General features: G+C 41.4%; 1 protein-coding gene across 1 annotated transcript in view; it reads right to left on the bottom strand.

Annotated features, from left to right (window-relative positions):
• notch2 (notch receptor 2) overlaps positions 1 to 17,550 on the bottom strand; it is a 41,310-nt gene that overhangs the window by 17,759 nt on the left and 6,001 nt on the right. Inside the window, exon 2 of the mRNA XM_013909333.1 lies at positions 11,770 to 11,851. Coding sequence (XP_013764787.1) covers positions 11,770 to 11,851 — 82 coding nt within the window. The remainder of the gene's footprint in view (positions 1 to 11,769; positions 11,852 to 17,550) is intronic.

Raw genomic sequence — 17,550 nt, 5'->3', positions numbered from 1 at the left:
ACACACACACACACACACACACACACACACACACACACACACACACACACACACACACACACATCAAAGAAACAAATAAACCAGCACAAGTAAACACTACTGTCTAATACACTGTCTTTCCATTTCTGTATAATGATCTACATAACAGCATGCGGGAAACCACATCCCTTAGTAGGAGTATTAACAAAATGTGTGGCTGTACACAAAGAGAAAATAGCTTTTTAGATGCTTCAGACTTTTAAAACTTAGTATGCACCGTGCATGTTTAATGCCTTTAACCCAGGAGACATGTAAAGCCATTTTGAATGGGGTTTTTTTTGTGTCTTGACAGACTAACTCTAAGATAACTAAAGGAAGTGCTCTAGCCCCAGAGCTGTTTCCCCATAAACCCCACTCAGAAAAAAGGCAGAAGCTGGGTTTGGTCAAAGGGTTAAAGTGGGGTCATTCATGACAAAGGAGAAGTTCAGAAGCAGAAGGATGTGAGGTGGAGTTATCTGGAAGTTGTTGACTGCAGCATGGCAGAAACTGAAAACAACAAGTGGAAAGTGCTAGCAATAACCTGGACAAAGGGCTAAACGATACATAACAGACAAACAGGCAACAGTATGGGCAAGAATGCTTGACTTACGGTATTTAAATTACCACCACATTTGGTCTGCAAAATGTGTGTGTGTGTTTTTTCCTCTCTTCTTCACCACCCCTTTCTTTCGATTTCATGTTTTCTCCTTTTTTCAGTAAAGTGATTCAGCTGCATGCCGAGCAGCGAGGAGAAAAAATTACAGTGTTACGCAATAAGTCAGCTAGGCATGTTATCAAAGACAATGTTCCCTTCGTCACTTTCTATTCCTCTGTTTTTTTCAGTCCCACCCACTTTCACTTAGCACTTCTCCATGTGTGACAGTACTTGATCATAAGTGTTATTCTGTTGCTGAGAAGAAGAAAAAAGTCAGACAGTTTCCTGTGTATGCTATTTTTCATGTCATCTTCTTGCGTGTGACAGACACACCACCTGGGGACTGAGGGGAACAGAGCAACCCGCTGCCTCTTACTGAGGCCTCTAATCCTGCCTCCCCAGAGGGGCTCAGGTAACACAAAAAGGACAGCAGAGATACACCACCGAGTATCCAACACCACACATGCAGAAACGTGTTACTAGTTTTTTTCTTTTAAAAAGAGAAAGACTTAAACATCCTCGACAATTTCAACTTAAAGGATGATATATAAATGGAAGAACTACAGATTTGTGTTGTGACCCACATAAAGATCGGATGACAGTGTAGAGGGGAATTACTTGCACTTTAGTATCACAGTCTGACTTATTTATTGCTGGCCGCTCCACCCCAAGGCAGCTTGAAGATATTAGGTTGTGAGAGCATGGGAAAACAGGAGAGTCATGAATCATGCCACATAAAGTCTCACAGATCAATCGCATCTGTGAAACTTCTGGCTGGTATAACATGTGAATCATCCAAAGATGACAAACAACATCTGAGAAAACGTTCCCACTCAAACACTAAACGGTTCACAAATGCAGTGCACAATAAGTTCGCTGTGTACACAGATTTTAAAAATATACACTAAATTGAACATATCAAGCAAAACGCTCATATTTTTTTTTAACTGAACTAATCCCAAACTACACATAATATAAACACCTGAACTGTAAACCAGAATTATTAAAAACACATCAACGAGCCACATAGTGCTAATAATCACCCTGTACCTTCATTACAAAAATACCTGTGCACTCATGAGCCCAAAACATAAAACATTCATTCGATTTGAGACAAACTTTCAGTGGATTTGCTGAATAACAGCGTCAGAATAAAGCTGTGAGTATCATACGGTTATTACCGAAAGAGAGAGATGAACAAATTCCCCTTTTGTCTTTTGTTTGCACACACTCTGTTTTTTTATGTTTTATTAATTGGGCAGATGAGATAATAGATTAGCGTAGTAGTAGACAAATTAGGCATGGCCACCCTGTCCGTCTCTGCTGCAGTATCAGTGTGTTTGTACCGCGACCCCTACACGCTCCAAAACACATGCCTTCAAACAACACACACAAAAACACACAAACAAAGAGACGTCCCTCCCCGCGGCCTGCTCGCGATATCACAACAAGGCGGCCGTCCTGGGAATTAGGACTGCTCTTTCTTCTCCCAGACAACCTCTCCGCCCACCTCTCCCAAAGTAATGACACGGCCGTCTGCCCTCGGACATACATCACGTTAGCGGGCTGTCACACAAAGAAAAGCGTGTCCAGATTAATGCCAGGTTTATGTTTCACTCTGAACTTTTTACACATCTTTACTGTTAAAACTTGGGGGTGATACGAGGTCCAGGGAAATCCAACACTTCTCCTTTAATGTAATCGTAGCCCAGTTTGAGCTTTATTTAAACAACTTTGTTAACCACGGGTTTGTTTTATACACTGATGGTGGAAACAGCTTATTTTAAAATGATGTGAATTTGCCAATAAAAATTGTACCACCGTCTTTGGTGACATGTCATCACTACATATGTGTCAAATATGAATATTTTCACTAAGTATGCAGATTAACATGCCAATCATGACTACTTCATGACTTGTCATCATGGAGCTAATCAAAATGGTTTTAGATGGTTGAAAAAGCCAACTGATTGAACCACACAGGTTACCAAAGAGAACCACACACACAACCAGCGATTAAACAATATTTCCTGTTTTTCTGCTTTTCTTTCATTTATCCAGAATCACACAGCTTCTATATTGAGATACCAAAGTTATAGAGTGCTATGTAATTCCCAGCCCTGCCAGGTTTAAAGCTCTGGCCAAAGGCTGGTCTACAACTTCCACTCCAAACTCAAACAGGGTTGTGTGTAGATTGCGTACAGGCTTAAATATGACATAATGCACCACACATTTCAGCATCATGGAGGTTTCAAATGGCTCTTAGTTCAGTACACAAGCAATATTTGTTTGAAAATTTTTTAACCCCCACACAAGTGATTTGCCTTTTTTGTGAAAATTCCTAAACAGGGATGACGCATGGTGAGTTCTATTAAATTCAACTGGTGCTATCTAACCAGTGTTGATAGAACCAAATGCTATAGCGTCAGGAAATGTTACCCTGTCCTTCAGGTTTCACTGCCACATAGAGTGCTCATTATTAGCCCCTGGCTGTTTCACTTGAGCCTGAGGCAAACAGACAAGGCTGTGCATGATTCCCATTATTGACAGGGAGTGGTGCCTCGCTGAGAAAAAGATAATAACGCACTGACAAACGGGTCTGTCCCTAAAAACACAGACCGCAGTGTGAGCCTTTGACAAATTTCCATATGCACAACAGAACATAGTTAGGGATTAGGACACCTTTACTAACACGGCGAGCTCTGCTTTCATGAACAACACAGCAGCAGCTCATTAATGGATTCTTTGTTTTGCTCCACGAGGCCTCCGTCCCTCCTGTTTTCTCCAGCTTTCCCCTACTCCTCCGAGTTTCCTGCAGCCCTTCTTTCCCTGTCTTTCTCACTCCTCCAGATCTCATTCTAACCCACTCTCGAGGTGTCAGGTTTCCACAGCTGGTTCACATTAGCACCCCCATCCTGTGCTCGCTCTCGCTCCCTCCACTCCTCTTCTTCGTATTCTTCCTCCTCCTCCTCCTCTACCTCACGCTGACCTCCGTAGCCGTGAGGACTTCAGTGAGCAATGAAGGCTGGACTGTTTCTCACAAACTCACGTAATATCCCCCACCCCCTTCGCTCCTAATCCCTATGTCCTGAAATCGCCCAGGCTCTAATTCTATTTTCTTTTGTGGTAATTCCCCTTCTAGCTCTCCACCTTCAAGTATACAACCCCACCACCCCCTCTTCTTCCAGACACTATTCTAGTCCCAGCTACACTTAATTCCTCCCTCATGGTCCCCCCCCCCCCGCCCGCGGCCATCGCAGAGAAGCTGTGTGAGAGAGAAAAATGGAGCACATAAACCAGCTCACATTTCAATCCCTGGATCACTCCCTGCTTTGGCAGAGTATAGGTGGCCTATTCACTGCACTTTATTCGTGTGTGTGCACGCATGGATGTCACAAGTAAAGTACAGAACATGTTACTGATCTCGCTGCTGCTTCTGTGCAAAAATAGAAAAAAAGAAGCAGCGCTGCAAGATTGCTGAGGGATTAAAAAAAAGACAAGCTAGCTATGCAGACGCTTACAGAGGGTGTTTGTGGCTCACAGATCAGACATTCAGACTAGAGCTGCAACTTTATCACAGTTTTGAAGGGAGGTGAATCCAAATGCTGAAACTACAGTCCAAGCTTCCCAGTGTATCTGATAACATTATCACAGTTTTCCTGTATCAACATGCATCACAATACAGTAAAAACTGAACTGATGAACTCTGCTGGTGATTAGAGCACAGCAAACGGTTTTTATTTAAACTTTATTCACGACACATCGTCAAGGTCGTGAATAAAGTTTAAATAAAAACCGTTTGCTGTGCTCTAATCACCAGCAGAAACACAAGCCGAAACACATCGGTTAAACATTAGAGTTGTTCTATACGCTGCAAGCGCTGCTGGAGCTCTGTGTACCTTGGAAGAAGGTGAAGTTGTGCTGGAAGCCTCTACAGCTCTTCTACAGACACAGCCAGGAGTATAATGAGTAGTATACTGAGTGAGCTTCCAGCACATATGCTGGAGGGGCCATTTGCCCTCTAACTGAATGATAATGAGTCTTGTTAGGACTTCGTTTCCACTGGCACTCTGCAAATGCAGTGCGTGGACAGGTCTTTCCAGCAGAAACCTCTGCACATAGCAGAGAGCCTGTTGTTGAAGGGGAAATTAAAATGCGCTTAAAGATAGATATTAAGGTTGAAATATGAGGGGAGTAGAAACCATGAATAGCTCCAAAATTGTCTTTGCCACACGGGCGGGGGTGGGGAGGGGGTGAGGCAGATGTAAAAGTTAAAAAGAGGAAGCAGGATTAAACGAAGAGGCTGCACCGAGGTGGAAGTAAAAGACACAAAGGTAATGAGAGAGCTAGAAGGAGAAGGAGGCCATGCAGACGGACCAAAAAACATCGACGAGGACTGAGCAAAGGAGTGCGGTGCAGGGTGGAGTCATGTGGTAAAAATCGCAGGCTGTGTTTAGAAACATGTCCAAAAAGGCTCATCTGAGCAGCCGCGGTACACAGAACAGGACTCCCTCTGTCTCAGAGTGCTCCATTTACCGATCTCTCTATGTTGTTCTGTCATTATCCTGATTCTGCGGTCGTTTAAAGTGTATTCTCCGCCAATAGCTCTGCCGGCCTGAAAAAGGTCCATATTTAGATCTACGCTGCACACAGTCCGTTTAGAAATGAGCAGGGGAAAAGTAACTTCAGGTTAAAGCTGAGGGAATGAGTCTGTGCAACCCTACTTAACACAAATTATTTCATTTTATTGTTATTTAATAATAAATAAAAACCAAACATTTACTCAAATAAATGAAACCTCACCTAAAAAGAAAAAACCCATAAAAAAAAACCCCAAACTGGTTAAAAATATTTTATCACAATCCTGGTGATTTTCCTTTGGGGTAAAGCCAAACCTCTTTTTGGGGGGGACTTTTTGTACACAGGAAAAACCCAGGACATTTTCCAGATGAAGTCATCCCTTAATTGCTTCTCTAACAAAAGCACAGTATTTGTGATTTCTTAATTTCAGAAATCTGCTTCAAACTTCCCACTGGGACACAGGCCGGGAATAAAAAAAGTCAGAGGATTTCACTAACGTCTGTCAGTGATTGATGACCGCTGAACTAAAAGCAAAGTCAGATTGAATTTCGCCAGATGATAACGGCTGCTTTTCTTTGCTGACTGCTGTTTGTTTCCGCAATAACAAGTGAGGAAAGTCATGCCGGCTAGATCCTTTTCAACACATTGCGCGTATGGACAACGTGTAACCTTATGACAAAACTGAGGTAGTTTTGACCTCACGGTATTGCACGAATGCGCGACAGAGGGCCACTTGTCACCCTACTGTATGTGGGTTTATGGTCTGGTTGCTACATTCCCCGCTGCTTTGTAAGTCTTCCTTTTTCTGAGTGAGAGGTTTGAACCTCCTTACGGTTTGCAAGCAGCAGCAGTTTATATTTTACACTGATCACACTGACTGCACACTTTCTTGATTTGATTTCGGCGTCCCAAATCATGGGACTATCAGCTTTTTAAAGCCCACATCATAATCTGATTATCTACTCCCCCCACTTGCTCACACACCAGACGAAATAAAGGAAAATGTGATGACAGTGGTTCATACTCTGTGATAAGTTAAAACAATGCTTTGTTGAAGCCGTGAAGCACGCCTTGTGACATTTTTGGGCCTCTAAGCACACACTCAAGGGCTGCACTGAGCTTCATCTTGACTATCAAATATTAAATCTAAACTTCAGACCTTTCCATGGGTGCCAGCATGTGAACTTGCCCGGGGCTTAAGGTGCCCTAGACTTTTCTGAGACACACAGACAGAGTACATGTACAAGCACACACACACACACAAAGAAACTCTTATCACTATGGCTCCAGTCTCAACCACATCTACAGTGTTGTTAGCTTGGCTGTGGGAAGGAGATAAGTCCTGGGAGAGCAAGAGTGGGAAATCACTGCTGTGGGTTCCAATCTCCAGCTTGAGGGTTTGTTGATTTTAGTTTGGATCATATGCCTAACGCAGTTAAAATCTGTGTGCGCCTGATCGAGGAGCGTGGTTTGGAGGAGTGTAAGGGTGAATCAGAAAGGACTGAGTGGTTTTAAAACATTACTTATTTCCCACATTTTCTCTTTGTCTGTATTACCCAAAAAAAAGTTCATGTGAGGTAGCAAACATTAATAAAGCTCTTTAAGCCCACAGACACAAATGGGAGATGATGCAAGAATTACTAAATAAAGCCAGTGGATGAAGAGCTCAACAATAACAATTCTGGAAAATAGTCTAAAAAAATATTCAGCACTGATGCCATGGAAAGATTAAGAGGACAAATGCCATCTAGTAAATCCCTGAGGTAGTGGTAGGGACTTGGGATAAATGAGTGACAGTTTGATGAAGGAGGCATAGCAAGAGGGAAATTACACTCCCCTCTTCACTCTTCCCTTCCCCCCCTCTCATCATTAGTAAGAAGTTGTGCTCCGAGGTACTACTCCTCAAATTACCTGAAAAGAGACATCCTCTTTTGTTTAGGCCCTCTCGCTTCCTCCGTCTGCCCCGCGGGCTAATTCTACCTGTCAGATCAAAAAGGTAGCAGGTCTACACAACACACTAACGCTCCCCTCACCTTTAAGAAAAGGTTTGAAATGTAAAGGGGGAAGAACAAAAAACAGAGAAAAAAAAGACTAAAAAGGAGGGAGAGTTCATCAGTTTGCAGCATGACCCAGCGGAAGACACGGATTATGTTGCGGATGTAAAATACCATAATAATGATGATCTGTGTCGTCTTGATCTTGCTTGAACCTCTCAGGTAATAACTCCACTGAGGCCCACAAACATGACCAAGGTTTCTGTTCTGTTACCAAATATACTTTCAGGTAACATCCATTTACAAATGCCTATCCGGGCACACTGGCATGCACGAATCTGCACAGAGAATTACTCATGGCTTTCACGCCCAAGCTGATGGCTTGTAGTGTCACCGGTTAGACAGCTTCTGTGCTTTTTTGCACCCTGCCCTACATGCCAGCCAACGGGCCTCTCCCATCCACTTTGACTTACTCTCACAGCCATGTGCACGTTCAACACTCATGATCCAAAGAGAGAGGGGGTAAAAAAAAAAAAAATTAATCCTAAGACTTTTCAGATGTTGCGTTCAGCAACTACCATTATTTTAAACTGTATTTCCTATAGTACAGCAAAAATAAAACTGTAGTTTTCTTTCTTTCTTTTATTTTTTCTCCACTTTTTTTTCTTTAAAGCAAAAAATATTGGACAGAAGGAATTTCCATGACATTCACTCTTTCAAATAAGGTGAATGAAGTTAGTGTTGGGGAGTAATGGAATACCGGCATTACGTATTTAAAATACAAAATATGAGTAACTGTATTCCGTTACAGTTACCGTTTAAATAGGTGATATTCAGAATATAGTTACTTTATTGAAATGAACGGATTACACGATGGTCTTTTTCTGTTTCATATGTTAGTCTATGCACTCTGTATTTTCGGTAATTCCACGCTGGTGGAAACCCAAACAAAACACACATCAAGGGGCCCATGTCACTCCTACTTGTGGCCCGCAAAATGATGTGAAGAAATATTTTTAAAAATTATCATTCAAAAACGTATTTAATATGAAGGCAATAGGCAGAGTGTTACAGGCAAAGCCCTAAAGAATGTAGCCTCATGGGCAGTGTAGCCCGTGCTGCAGGGAGAATGGACTGCCATTCCAGTTATATATGGCGAGGAAGGGAGAAAAAGGTGAGTGGAAAAGTACGAGTTGTCACTGACCAGAAACGCGAGATGGAAGCATGTAAATATAATAATAACCACTGAAGCCAAAAAGAGTGCCTGACGAGCCCAGTTGTATGTAAGCTTTCAAGACTTGACTGTACACTGTGTTTGTGTTTTCCGCCGAAACAATAAGTTCCGTTGGAGCAGCCTTTCAACGCCTTCCTCTGTCTCTCGCTAGCAAAGTCGACCCAGACAACAAAGTAAAGCTAGTTTTCGGCTACGAGCCCGACACGAACCCGGCGTATTAGCCAGAGGTCCCTTTACTACGGTTTGGAGCCGCGGACCTGTTTTATATATGCTCGGAATAGTTTTCTATACGAGATCGCGGCAAAAAGTGCAACTTTACCTAATATCCACCTTACTGTTACTCATTTTACATCAAGATTTTAAAATCTAGTTGGTATTGGTATGGTGAGTAACCTTCAATAATAGTAATAAATCACAGAGCAATAGTACATTCATGTAGTTGTAAAAAGCATATTAATATATTCAGTAATTCAAAGTATTCAGAATACATTACTCTCATTGAGTAACGTAACGGAATACGTTACATTTTTGGGAATGTATTCTGTCATCTGTAGTGGAATACATTTTGAAAGTAACTTTCCCAACACGGAATGAAGTTTATAGTTTCTCTCCTTCTGCAGTAAAAAACGATTAATCATGAGACCCTTTCAGAAACAGTTGAGAGCTTCGTTTGCCCAGTTTAACCAGAAGGGTTTTTCAAAGTTTCGTGTTATACCAAAGTACGTCTAGAATCCAGTCTCCTGTAACAACCTCTTGACATGTATTCAGAGAAGTATTTTTAGGCCATAGTGTATGGGAAATAAATAAATAAATAACATGATGAAAACCACCAAGGACTTGCACATAATGTGTGCACAACGTTATAATCATGATGTAGGAAATGTAGAGTTGGTTTGCAATATGGATACAGTGAGGGAAATAAAACTATAACACATAATTACTTACATCTTTACTACAACAATGAACAGATATGGCTGCTCCTACAATATTGAAACTCTTTTGAACCTCTACTGTATTCATGCAAAGACAGGACTGAGTCATTTGTATCAGGATTCTGCTTATAATTGGCTCTTTGGGAGCAAGTGCAGGCCAAATGTCCTCTTTGCCTTTAAGGAACTCACACACAGATTTCTATTCAGGATTGTTTGAGTGTTTCTCTCTTGTAATGTCTCTATATGTACTACCTCAGCAGTAATAAAGTTATGACAATTAAAGACAGGTTCACAGCTACCCTTTATGTCTCTTCTGTAGAAACTAACCAGATAAGAAATTTTACAATATCACAGCTAACACAGAGCATGAACTTAAAAGAACAGCTGAAAGGAAATGATCGGGTTTTTCATGAGCCACACACTCACACATCCATCCATTACTCGTCCATGCTGCTTGTGAAACTACGGGAAATGCATATTCCAAAAATGTTTTCATGCAGTGAAGAAACAAAAACAAATATTTCAAGTCCTTCAGCAGCACCCAGCATGAGTCTGTCACATTAATTATCTGTTGACCTCGGTCATGATCCATGTGACATAATTAAGCAGGTCCAAGCTAAATAGCCAGAGTGACTGTTTACTTACAACCAGCTGCCTTTAATACACTGAGGAAACTAATAGGGACATAATTAGATTTTTTGCACAATGAGCCTTTTGACTGACAATACAACACAATTGCGACCAGAAAGCCTGGACAGAGGAAAGTGTGTGCCTTTATGTGCACATAAGTGTGCGTGTTGTTCATGTTTGGCTTCAGACAGCAGAAAAACTGTCTGACTACCTAATCAGTAGGCCTGTTCTCTGTCAGCTGACTTTCTAAACTGAGAGACTTCTCTCTTTGTCTCTACAGGGCAATGTTCCTCTCTACAGTTTAATCTTATTGTCAGGATCACTCAAATCAGAGGAAAGAATACCAACTCTGTGGTCAGGAAAGGAGAAACTTAGCTGAGGAGGAATGGTGAATAAAGTTGTAGAAGTTGTAGAAGAAACGTAAAAATGCTAATATTATAACCTGCAACCACAGTTAAATAGCAGTAAAGTAATAAACAGTATCATAAAAATAAAACCTAAAAGGATGTGGTCAAGCCTTAAAAGGCTGCAAATGATTTAAGATACACATGCCAATGAAAGGCAGCAGAAAGGACAAATTAAATGAAGCCGTATTACCCTCTGTGCATATTAACGACAGTTCTGAAGTTGGTTGGTTTTGTTTTCTAAGCCTAGTTTGTAATAATCCACTGATCACCACTATCTAGATGTTCTTCCTCCATCTGAGAAATAAACTAAAAACAGCCTGTCTTTAGATGTTAGATAATATTTCGATGTAGCAATATCTCCTCACATCCCCTCTGCATGCGTCTCTTTTCTCATTAACACAAAGCACTAACAAACTAGTGTACACAGAGATTGGCACCTGTGCAATAATGTGTATCTGTCCTTGAAGCAGACAGGAAAAAAAGGTCAGACACATTAAGGAATGTTGCTTTTGTTGTTGTCCCTTCTTGCACAAGTAGCAGTGTTTAAATTCCACAAACTCTGGGAAAAGACGCACAGCAGGATTCTCATCACATTTAATGAAATATGATCAGCTTCAAGAACCAGCGATGGTGCATGTGTGTTTGGAATTTGGCTTGGGAGTGGCAATGCAATTAAAAAGACTACACAGTCTTAATTACAAACTACCCTATGCTGTCAGAAAGTGGAAGGCTTAGCTCAAGCGGCCCACTGGACTCCTTTACATTATGGGCCTTTCTCTGGTCTGATTACACCACGGCTACGAGGAGACTCATTCACAGGTCGTTTCAAGCTTCAGTTTAATTTTTTTGTCCTCGTTATTCTCCTGTAATAAAAATGTTACCAACCTTGACATCCCACTCAAATCAAAAAAAAAAAGGGAAAAAAAAGGTGCGCAGTAAAATGTGTTGGCAGAGCCTGGAGCGATCAATTCTACAGAAACACAAGAGAGAGTAACAAAACCCCTGAAATGTCCCAGAAATAAAATCTTGGAGGTGGAAATGTGTGTGTTGGTATTGTTCCCAGTACTTTGTCAGACAGAGCGGTCTTTTATTCCCCCAGTCGTGTCTGAGCAAAACCTCATGGTCCCATGAATAGGCTGGGGTTGATCTAAAACCCACTTTTTTCCTGCCTTTGCTTTCACATCCAACAGTCCCCCCTTATGAGGCATGTCTACTGCTGTGCTCACGCTTTTTGTTGAATGTTGTTAAAGTGTGTGCAGCATGACTTAAACTAAAGGTGTAGCTATGTTTGGTTGCAGGCCCGGCCAGTAGATCTTACCTGCAGTACTCAGTGCCATTGCTGAATTTCAGGCATGTAGCGTTGTTTACACAAGGTGCCTTATCATCCACACACTGCAGGGCTGCAAGAGACAAGAGCAGAGTTTTAAGACCAGAAAGGCACTTCATATCCACAACACTTTCTAAATAAATGCCAATGCTAAGCCAGACCATCCACTTATAAACCAATCTGTGTTGTCATCTATCATGCATGTGCAACATCTTCATATTATAAGAGTAAAGAGCATCAAACAGTTTTCTCAGTGAAATGCGAACTTTTGTATAGGCTGAAAATAAATGTTCTAAAATCTTGCCAGGTAAAGGAGAAACATGTCTAATCCTCAGTTTCCCCCAAACCCCAGTCATATCCCCAGATATGGTACTGGTACTCTAGGTCAGCGGTCCCCAACCCCTGGGCCATGGATCGGTACCGGTCCGTGAGTCGTTTTGTTCCGGGCCACGAGAGTTGAGGCCCGGGTGCGAAATTTATGGTTTTCACATTTTTTATCGTTAACTCTGTTTCCCCTCAGTCTTTTCCTGTGTTGTAGTTGTGTGTCTTTTTTGAAAGAAATATTCACACGTTACCATAGCATCCAGAGAGCATTAAGGGGCAGAGAGGAGGATGTTACTCTCAATGTTGTTGGCGCATTTCAGGAGGACGTGGTGAATAAGGGTACACAATTTCACAGTGAATTCGCAATTATTATTATATTTACAAAATACCACAGTTTTTGTCTTGGTCGTATCATTTTATTTTGTTCTATTTATCTGCGACACCTTAAAGGCCGGTCCGTGAAAATATTGCCTGACATTAAACCGGGGCACAAAAAAAGGTTGGGGACCGCCGCTCCAGGCAGCATATGCACTCATAACTCTCCTCTGAGTCATTGATGAGAGAGTCAGAAATACTTTGTATGTGAGGGGATGGGGGAGACAGAGGAATAACCGGTTTGCAAAACAATGTGACTGTGGTTTTTTTGGACCATGGGAGGCGATTCTTCCAATTAAATGAAGCAAGGATCAACATAGAGGTTCCATTCAAAGAATTCAAATTGAGTAATTTCACAGTGAAAACATTAAAGTGTTATCCTGCTTATGTTATCATTTTGTTTGAGAAGGCTGGCACGGCTGCTGCTGTGAAATCACTTTTGTACCTTGGCCTAACATTAAACCTTTATACAAACATAATGTAACTGTAACATTAGCATACTACTCAGTAAGCATCCTAACATTTCAGTTTTTATCTTGACAACACAATATAATGTTACCGTTCTAAATAAATGACCTACCACCATGGCAGCGTTTTGGGTTTTTGGGTTTTTTTTTGGTTTGTTTATTTTTTAAATGACTTAATGTCTCTCTCTTTTTTTGAGGAAGGAATCACTCAAAAACATGACTGGGCGTTGGCAGGACTCACTGAGGTCGTCCCAGCGCCACCTCTTACCATAACCACCCACGTCTAATGGTTGAGGCAAACCCACTCCGTCGACGAATGTCCACTCCCCTTCTATGGGGGTATTTTTAAGGAGCTGACCCAGATGTACTCTAAAAGTGTCAAGAGTTTTCCATTAATACCATAACTATCACAACTTTGAGAAAAAACAAGTTAACAATTAGCTGTACTGCTATAACTCTGTCAAATGTGTTGGTACAATGATTGGATTGCTGTACATAATTTCATCCATGACTTCCTGTTTATGACTGTGTCTAAATACAGAAATAAATAAATGACGTGACAGCGAAAAATATTTTCGTACACATCAAAGAAGTAGCATTGTTAAATGACTCAAATGTTCCTCAAAGGTGGGGAGCCCCAGCTTCGCTCGCACTCTTTGAAATTCAAAAGTGAGTATTTAAAACTCGTTCAGGTTTCTCCCCATTAAATGGTAACACCACCACAGATGCACACTCTCCCCTGTGAGGGAAACCCTCCAAGCAGAACTGCAATTTTTTTCCTTCCTGCCCTGCTACAGAGACATAAGGCGGGGGGCTTGCAACTCATCTCTCCAGCTATGCGGAGGCAGTCTGAAATCAGGCAGTGGTCACAGGCACACAAAAATGAGCGTTGATGAAGACAACAAAGACCATCTCTCTTCACACTAGTGAGACACTCATAACCAGACACATCAGCCATTGTGCAGCCTTCGAGCCGCCAAAGACACATGGCTGAGGTCTTCATGCACACCACGGCAGCCCATCATGCCAGACAGAAGTGTGGTGTTCTCTGCCTTTATTTGCAAATGTGATATGCTAGCTAAATCAAGGAGGTCATTGTTTAGCATCTGTAATTAATTAAGCAGAACTGTCATAAATTATTAGAAGCACTTGTATAAATGTTTCTTAGCACTTTGCTTCATTTCAAGTCTCACATGTTTGGTGGTTATACGATGCATCCCCACTCTGCAGAACAGAGCTCTTTTTACAAAACTGAGGGTAGGTCAGCTGATTTAGAAGAAACGCCAACAATGTCTTCACAAAACAGTCATTGCATTACAGGAAGTGCGCTCAGCAGTGGTGTTATTTCCTGAGTCTAGATTAATCACAGTGTCACTCAAGTTAAAAAGCCACGAGGGCAATAATGACAGCTAATCCTGTTTACTATGATTATTTTATTGATAAATTTGCACACAGCTTATTTGAAAAGTGTTGTGCATTCACTGTCTGGTCCAGGAGACTTATGCTTCAGAGTGAGGCTGATGGACATAGCACATTAGACACGGGGATATCGTACATAAACCACAGTGAAATTTATAATCCCAGCAGGCATGCACACACACATGCTACCCACGATATGCACACTTGCACAGGCATCCACTGCACTTCAGTGTGAGTTGATATCAGACTGCTGTTGCTGTATGACAGACCACAGACTATATCGTGCTATTTTGGGACCACTTCTGTTGACACACAGCGTCTGCGCTTGCCCTGGTTAAAAAATCATGCATACATATTAACACAATGAAGATAATCCACACTTATGTGGTTAAGACATGTGACCCTAGGGTTTTTTTCTGTTTTGATCACTTTTAAGTCATAATGTGAGGTAAAAGTCATGTTTTATCTGCTTTTATAGAAATGATTACAAAGATTTCCACTTTGCTAACACCGGATACTAGTCCTCTAGCAGATAGCTTTACTGTGTTTTGCTGGTTAGTTCTTTAGTTGAGTGAATAGAGGATGATGAGCTGAGAAGACGGGTGTATGAAGGCAGATGGAATGAAAGAATGGAAGTATGAGAGCAAAGACCGGAAAACTGTGCTCTCATCCCCCGACTGGTTTGACGAGCTTCCCATACAAGCTGTCGTAATGCCAGATGCAATGATCTTACCAGATTTGGGACAGCCTGCCTCTTATTACGCCATTTTAAAAAGCGCACACACACACACACACAGCTGAATTACCCACTACACAGGTTACCAATTCCCGGACAGGAAGGTTGGAAAACAGTTTAGCAATCTGTTTTTCCAAAATAAAACCAATTGGTTCACACACATTCATATGACTGATGAGTGTATTGTAATCCAGACTGGTAACATTGTATCCCTTCCACCTAGTCGTTCTCACACTTTACTATCAATGATCCATGGACAGGAACATTTCCCAGGAATGAGAGCCTTGATAAGACTCGATCGACAAAGTCAACAGTGAAACTACCACCAGATGTGGTGAGCTGTGAAGGAACACACAAGTTACCTGACTGAATGCTCGTGATTATTTGGATCCTTGGAACAAAAGCCCTTGTTCATTTTCTCACTTGCTGCTACCTTATCTTCAAACTGTGTGATTTTGTGTGTGTGTGTGTGTGTGTGTGTGTGTGTGTGTGTGTGTGTGTGTGTGTGTGTGTGTGTGTGTGTGTGTGTGTGTGTGCACGTGTGTGTTTAAAGAGGACGGCAAAGCATGAGTGAGTACAAAAGCAGATTTATAGACTGTGCAGCGTGATAAGACTGAAACAGAGCTGTGAGTGATCCCTGGTGATGGAAGCTGACTCTGTACAGGTGCCTTTGCGAAGATTATTCTTCAGACTGTCCTCATGCTTTTAGCATGTTAACATCATTGCACACTCAAAACTGTAGGAGGCTGCACAGAAATAAGTTGCATAGAAAACATTTATTTTGGCTTTCATTGTATTTTGTGCAGCACGCAGTACGGCCTTATACTTGTAAAATGGATCTGTTATTGGAATGGCACAATACCAGAAATATAGTATTATTACCTAATAGTAGTCAGTACTATCCAAACTCCTTTCTTAAAAAGTTGTCTCAAAAGGTAGACTTAAATGTTAATGCTACAGTTACATTATGTTAGCCTCCTAAGTTTTTGGTGTTAGCCATTTCAAACATTTCAGCTTAAAGAACAAAGCTGATTTCTCAACAGCAGTGCCAGCTGTCTCAAAAAAGGGTAATGTGCACTCTGGATGTTGTTACTGTGAACTGGAACTTATTCAATTGAATTCTTTGAACAGACCTGGATTCTGGTCTGGTTTAGCTTTGCTAAATCTAAGTAATTCTTCCACTGGTTCAAAAAACACGATAACATCATTTACCTGTTGCCTTTTGCAAATCAATTATCATCTCTTGGTATTTTGTGCACACTCTAGTTGAGCACATGCAGTGCTGCAGCAAAAAAAATTTGCATGTTGATCCAGGCGTCCGGTTTTCATCAGTAACAGTCAAAAAAGTGGCTAATAAATACACACGGACTACTACAAATTCACTTAACCTGGGAAAAACAGCTACTTGTGCCCTTTCACAGGGTAGATAAAAGCCAGGTTTGTGGATTTTAGAGGCTTTTATGAAAGGAGCCCATCCATAATTGAACCAGCTGTGATTATAGTGGTAAACAGGATGTAAAAAAACCCATTTCACAATTACCTGATGTCATGATGTAATATAACTGTCAGCTGTCAGGTTTTTTTTAAGTTGGCCCTGTACCAGTAAATCTGTGTGCTGCTATGTTCTAAAATAAGAAAACTCTTGCCTTTAAAACTGCACCGCACTTTTAGAGTTTTCAATGTACTTAGGGTGCTGAGAAAAGGCAAGCTCGTCATTGCTGACACAGTCGTCTTTTAGTATTATTGTCACCTTCAGATGACACTAATTAGTCTGTTAGAAGCCTTTTTCAGGCACTGGCAGCATTCTGTCACGGTGACACCAGTCACGATGGTGAAGAGTCAGACATAAACACAACAGTGGCCGAGGGAGCAGTGATACAATCGGCGCTTATTACAGTGGCAGCAATCACCAGCATTGGTGACTCTGGCTCGACTCTGGTGGAAGTGTCACAAACTTTATGAACATGAGAATGCCACTACGAGCTGTGGTCACACAATGTGTAACACAGCCTCCAAGAGAGAAATCTCACTTCTGGATTTGGAAATAGTGAAAATGCTTGAAACACAGAACAATGTCTCAAATATATTAGAAAAGTAGAAATGTAAGATAATAATATATTAATATACAGATATTAATGCCATCAGGACATTCTCCAAAACAACTGCTTTTGGATATATTTTTTTTAAGTGAGCTGAGCAACTCCCACAGCAGACAGTCGCAGTCGAAATCAAAATGCCCGTCTATTACTGTGACAGCATGTAGTTCAGGGGTGAAAGTGACACTCGCACTGGTGTGATGTGCGGTTGATACACTCTCCCCATATCACACCACACACTATGTGGCAACCTAACAGAGGAGCTTTGTAGACACACTGCTGCTGATAAGGAAAAGACAGAAAAGTAAGACAGACTGTACAAGCAGGACACTGAGCAATCACAATCAACCTTTAT

The sequence above is a fragment of the Pundamilia nyererei genome, unplaced genomic scaffold (genome assembly GCF_000239375.1).
Source record: "Pundamilia nyererei isolate P.nyererei 1_Seehausen unplaced genomic scaffold, PunNye1.0 scaffold00023, whole genome shotgun sequence".
NCBI lineage: Eukaryota > Metazoa > Chordata > Actinopteri > Cichliformes > Cichlidae > Pundamilia > Pundamilia nyererei.
The sequence above is the reverse complement of the archived record's forward strand: the minus strand, read 5'-3'. Positions and strand labels throughout refer to the sequence as shown.